We start from the raw sequence: 5413 nt of genomic DNA, 5'->3' as shown, positions 1-5413 counted from the left end.
CTCTCGAGCAGATGGGGAAACTGGATTAGGAGGGGACACGGCTAGAATCTTGTTCTCTAACCAAGCACTTTCCCCGTATGTTTCAGCATCAACAACCAGCAAAAACATTTGAACCTCAGTAGTTTCTTACAGCCTTTTATTTTACCCATATGTGACATGAAATTTACTGTCATCCTTTTAAATCTGTGTCCACCCTTAGTACCTCATGCCTGGAAGTCTGCAGAAAGTCTCAGGGCTACCAAAGAGGTTTCCTCTCGCTGGCTTTGCCTTTCAATCGGCAGATCTGCCAGGGGCAGTGTGTTGAGAAGGATTCTGAGGCTGCTTCCAGGCTCATAGGGGAGAAAACTGATTGTGATGAACAGTGTCTGCCAGGAGGAGAGGAGAGGAGCCGGGTGGCTTGCATGCATCTTGTCCGCCATGGCAGTGGCCTCAAAAGGAAGGGATTTGCCCGTGGCGGTGGGATGTGAGACCCTTTCAGATTCAGAGCCTAGAGTCTGAGGTGACCGCTTTGCTTGATAATTAGAAACGCAGCCAAAATCCTTATCAAAAACTGCTGCCTGAAGTCCCCACACTGGAAGCTCTTCTGCAGCAGCTGGTTGCAGGAGGCCCTTGCTGACACGCAGGGATCCCACGGTGTTTGGCGTTGTGCTCCTTCCGCGCCCCGTCAGCTTACCTGTACCCACGCAGGCTGAGTGCGCGGGCAGGGGACAGGTGACTAGGGGGACATGGGAGCTAACCTAAGCCTCCACCCCATCCCACATAGTTTCTCAGTTCTAAATTTGTTTGAGAACAGGACATAAATGGGATGAGAGGATGGGGAGGAAGACAGGACCTGCCGATTTCTCCAGGGAACAAGGCAGCAGTCGGGGTGCATGAGTCCCAGGCTGCGGGAGGCCCCAGGTACCCCAGGGCCTGGGCCTGAGGTCCAGATAGACCCTCATTCCTGTACCCCACCCCACCTGGTTCCCCTCCAGATGGGAGGCATGGAGGCTGTCATCACGGGCCTGGCCGATGACTTCCAGATCCTAAAGCGACACCGGAAACTCTTCACATTTGGAGTCACCTTTGGCACCTTCCTCCTGGCCCTGTTTTGCATAACCAAGGTGAGGAGGGGCTGGGTCCTGGGTCAGCCAAGCTTCTGGGGCTGCATTTCAATGACGTCAGACATTCCCAGCCCTGGAACTGGGGGTGAGCAGGGCCAGGCTGAGCTCAGAGGAATGATGTTCTCCAGGGCACCCTCCACCAGGGACCTGATCCCCTGGGGCCAGGCCCTGGTAGTCTCCTCCCACCCCTGAGCCTGAGGGTTTCCAGGCTGCCCTCTTAACTGCTTGTTGATTGACAGGCAATAGACATCCCTTTGAAACTGTCTCACTCTGTGCTGGCTGAAGCACCCACCATGCACCTGGTGACTCCCCCGACATCCATGCAATAGCCCCACAGTCCTGTCGCCTGCACTGTCAAACAGGGCTCTGGGCCAGGGGGATGGGGGACAGGTAAGAGCTGATGGGCACAACAGTCGGTGCCCGTTTCTGGCCAACGCAGCTTCACGCTGTTTCTCCCCGTGCCCCAGGGCGGAATTTACGTGCTGACTCTGCTGGACACCTTTGCTGCAGGCACCTCCATCCTGTTTGCTGTCCTCATGGAAGCCATTGGCGTCTCCTGGTTTTACGGTGCGTGAGCGTGTGCAAAGGCCCCGGCCCCCCCAGTCCCCCCGGAGCCCTTTCGCCTGGAGATGCAAAGGAGCAATGTTGTCCTGGAGTTTGTCCCCTCCTTTGTTCTACACCTGCAAAGTGCCTGTCCCCAGGTTGCCGAAGTCCCAGGGGTTCAGCACCTGGCCCCACTGCCCTGCTGTCCCCCGGGGGCCGGAAGCTCAAGGGAGGGTCCGCTGTGACGGGCCCGCCCTGTGTGTGCGCAGGTGTGGACAGGTTCAGCAACGACATCCAGCAGATGATGGGGTTTAAGCCGGGCCTGTACTGGAGACTGTGCTGGAAGTTCGTGAGCCCTGCCTTCCTTCTGGTGTGTAGCGTGTGGCCGGGGAGCCCTGGGGGGACGGGGCGTGTCCAGGATGGGGCTGGGGTGGATCCAAAGGCCCCGGCCACACAGGACGCTTGGGAGGCTCAGCCCTGCTGACACCACAGTCAGCTTCCACCTAAGTGGGGGTCTTGAGCCCGGGACCCAGGGCCCTCGGGGGGCGGGCGTTGTGCCAGCTCCGAAGTCACCGTTCTGCTCTGTCTTCTTTCCTCCACGCTGTTCTCCAGTTCGTGGTGGTGGTCAGCATCGTCAACTTCAAGCCGCTCACCTATGACGACTACGTCTTCCCGCTCTGGGCCAACTGGGTCGGGTGGGGCATCGCCCTGTCCTCCATGGTCCTGGTTCCCGTCTACATCGTCTACAAGTTCCTCAGCACGCGGGGCTCCCTTCGGGAGGTGAGCGCTGGGCTGGCCCCGCGGGGGACAGGGAGGAAGGCGCCAACCGAGTCATTCCTGTTGGGGAGAGAGCGGGGAGACAGAGGACACAGACGCTAGGGTCAGGAGGACCCGCCTCATTGGCCAAGTTCTTTACCCCGGCCGAGCCTCAGTTTCCACATTTGTGCCCTGTGGGTAAAACTATTAATATGTGTCGTGAAAGGAAAAAGGGGGTGGCGAGCGCAGCGCCTGGCAACCAGGAGGTGTTCGGTTCCCTCCTGCTCCACCATTACCGATGCGAGAAGCAATGCCGAGCCCGGAGCTCGCTGAGAGACGATTAGACAGACTGCCTGAACGGGGCTCACTCCTGTGTCCCCTGCTGAGGTTTGTCGTGTCCCCAGATGTCCCGGCTTTCCCTGTCGAAGCCCACGCGACCTGGTCATCTTGGTATTTACCTGCCTCCTTCGGGCGCCGAATAATCTGATCAGCCTAAACCAAGAGTTTTCTGAAATATATTTCTTCTTTTACACGTATGCATTATTATATATGTGTGTGTTTAGACATGTATGTGCGAATATTTATGCATGTACGTGTAAACTTACCTAGATATTTGGGAAATGGTGCCCTTTATCTGAAGTTATGTCATTCCTGATATTTGGTTGTTAAAATACCCTTTCTTTTATAAATTCACGGCGACAGTCTTTTCCTCATATCTTTACTTCGCAAAACGAAGGTTTCATTCCTTCATTCTTTTATCCACTGACTTGCCAGGTATTTATTGAGAATCTAATACGTGCCAGGCAGGATTCTAGGCACTGGACAAAAATCCCTGCCTTCATGGAGCTCACATTCTAACGAAGAGACATAAACAAAATGAGGACATGCAGGAGCTTAGGGAAGAGGGTTCCAGAAAGACAACCCCTACGCCCATTCTTTGTGTATGTTTCCTGCCCGTGAAATCCCAAAGTCTGGGGGCCTCTGTCCTGGGGGGATGGGAGGGTTGGTGTTCAGTGAACTCATCCTGGACATGGGAACAGGGACCTAAGCTTTCTATTCTTCTCACCCTGGGAGTGGGGACGCTTCCTATTATCTAGTGATCAGCCGCTGGCTTAGAACACACGCCCTGAGTCCCTGCATGTGTCTACACTCGCGGGGCCTTCCCTGGTCCCCCGCAGGGCCGAGTGCCTCCTTCCGTGCTCTCACTGTGCACATGATCCAGTCTGGGGTTGAAATGACCTCTGTGTGTGTTCGGTCGGTGCCAGTCCCTTACGTGGGCTGTAAGAGCAGAGACAGCACAGGGCCGCCTCAACTCTGGACCCGCGGAGCCTAGCCTGGCGTCTGACACAGTGTGAACCGACCGGCTCCACCAGCAAGGGTGGTTGTCCTGCACAGATCTCGCATGCTGTCCCTGTGGGGCTTCAGGGCCAATCACTGGGTGGCCCTTATCTGGGGGTGTCAGCCAGGCCTGTGGGAGGGTGTCCCAGGTCCAGGCTGAGGCCTCCTCCCCGCCTCCATCCTCTCACAGAGACTGGCCTATGGCATCACGCCGGAGAACGAGCACCACCTGGTGGCCCAGAGGGATGTCAGGCAGTTCCAGGTAGGCGCAGCCGGACTACGGGGGTGGGGGCCGTGGGAGCAGGTCCTGGCCACTCCCTGCTATGCGCCGCCCAGGCAGGACCAGCAGCCAGAAAACCCAGAAGGCTGTGGGCTGTAGCCATGGGGTGTGGTGTCAGGTCGGGGTCGGGGAGGGGACTGTCCCCTGCCTTCTATCAGCCCCGGGCGGCCCCTCTGCTCCTTGGTCCTGGGATGCCATTGCCTCAACCTTCCCACAAGTCTATTCTACCTCTGTGAGTTGTCGCCATGGAGTGCCACCAAACTAGGCTGGGACTTTCTTATCCGGGAGGAAGAGCCGCAGGTGCATCGGCACCACACTGACCTGGGCCCACCCTTTCCCCTGCAAACATGGGGACAGCGGCATGGGGGGGCTCCCGGCGGGCCCAGCACTTCGCTTCAGACTCACTGGGTCACTTTGGGAGGACTCCCTTGCCCTTTCTGGGCCTCAGCGACAACAAGGGAGTCATCCTGCGTGTCTGCTGAGGTCTGTGGAGGGAGGGGGTGTTTTTCTGCTTCCCTTCCTTGCCGCTCCTCCCAGCCCCGGCCTGCCTGGGCCCGTGCTAAAGGCCGCGTGTCTTTCTCTGCAGCTGCAGCACTGGTTGGCCATCTGACCCCGGCCTGCGGAGGAGGAACCCCACCTGCCGACGTCCAGGTCAAAGGCATCCGCTTCGCTCCCACCTCGGACGCTGTCTCGGGATTCCTCTCCTGGGAGGTGTCCTTTCCGACGCCTCCTTCCTCTTTTCCCAGCTATGAAACGATTTAGTGACTCTGGTTTTTGTTCCCCTTCTGTTCATCTGGCCTGAGGGCTGTGAGCTTGGAGGATCGCTGAGCCTCACGGGAGAGGAGGAGAGGAGGGAACAGGAAAAATGACTTCTGTTGAATCCCTTTTGTTCCGGGGGAGTCTCGCCCACTCTGGGAGCCCACCCAAGCTGAGGTCCATGGCTTGGGCAAAATTCCCCACTGCGTTTGCTTGTACTTTGGATCACAGAAGAAATTCCCAGTCCACCAAATCAGAGAGAGGATGAGCTCTGGGTCAGACACCAAAAAATCACAAAACAAACAAAAAGTCCAGCTCATTTACTGAGGGGTGTGTGTGGACTTCCCCTCTCTTGCTCACCCCAGTTAGAGCTCTGGTTTCTGAACGTCAGTCTGGGAGTTCGGATTTATTTGTCCCTGAAATGAAGTCAGTTGATAGCTGCTTTGGAGGGGTCTTGAGCAGAAACCTTCATAGTTAATTTTTACTCTGGCTAATTTGAGTTTGATTCGTGTGTGTTCTGGAACATTCTTCTGGTTTCTAGTGGTCAGATGGCCCAGAGCCGTGGGTGTCAAGGGGAAGACTGTAAATGGACCACAGTGAGCAGGTTCTGCGGAGGTACCTGTATCGGACGAGCTGG

At 56.8% G+C, this 5413-nt stretch overlaps 1 protein-coding gene across 1 annotated transcript in view; it reads left to right on the top strand.

The window, feature by feature from the left end:
• The window catches only part of SLC6A2 (solute carrier family 6 (neurotransmitter transporter), member 2), a 42981-nt gene extending 38223 nt beyond the window's left edge, over positions 1-4758 (top strand). The window contains exons 8-14 of the mRNA XM_012662672.1: positions 524-635; positions 975-1103; positions 1571-1670; positions 1916-2016; positions 2259-2426; positions 3931-4002; positions 4607-4758. Of these exons, the coding sequence (XP_012518126.1) occupies positions 524-635; positions 975-1103; positions 1571-1670; positions 1916-2016; positions 2259-2426; positions 3931-4002; positions 4607-4630 (706 nt within the window). The 3' untranslated portion in view covers positions 4631-4758. The remainder of the gene's footprint in view (positions 1-523; positions 636-974; positions 1104-1570; positions 1671-1915; positions 2017-2258; positions 2427-3930; positions 4003-4606) is intronic.
• The last annotated feature ends 655 nt before the right edge of the window (positions 4759-5413 follow it).

This window comes from Propithecus coquereli, unplaced genomic scaffold, assembly GCF_000956105.1.
Source record: "Propithecus coquereli isolate 6110/MARCELLA unplaced genomic scaffold, Pcoq_1.0 Scaffold770, whole genome shotgun sequence".
In the NCBI taxonomy this organism is placed as follows: Eukaryota; Metazoa; Chordata; class Mammalia; order Primates; family Indriidae; genus Propithecus; species Propithecus coquereli.
Note: the sequence above shows the minus strand (reverse complement) of the source record. Positions and strands in the feature narration are given on the sequence as shown.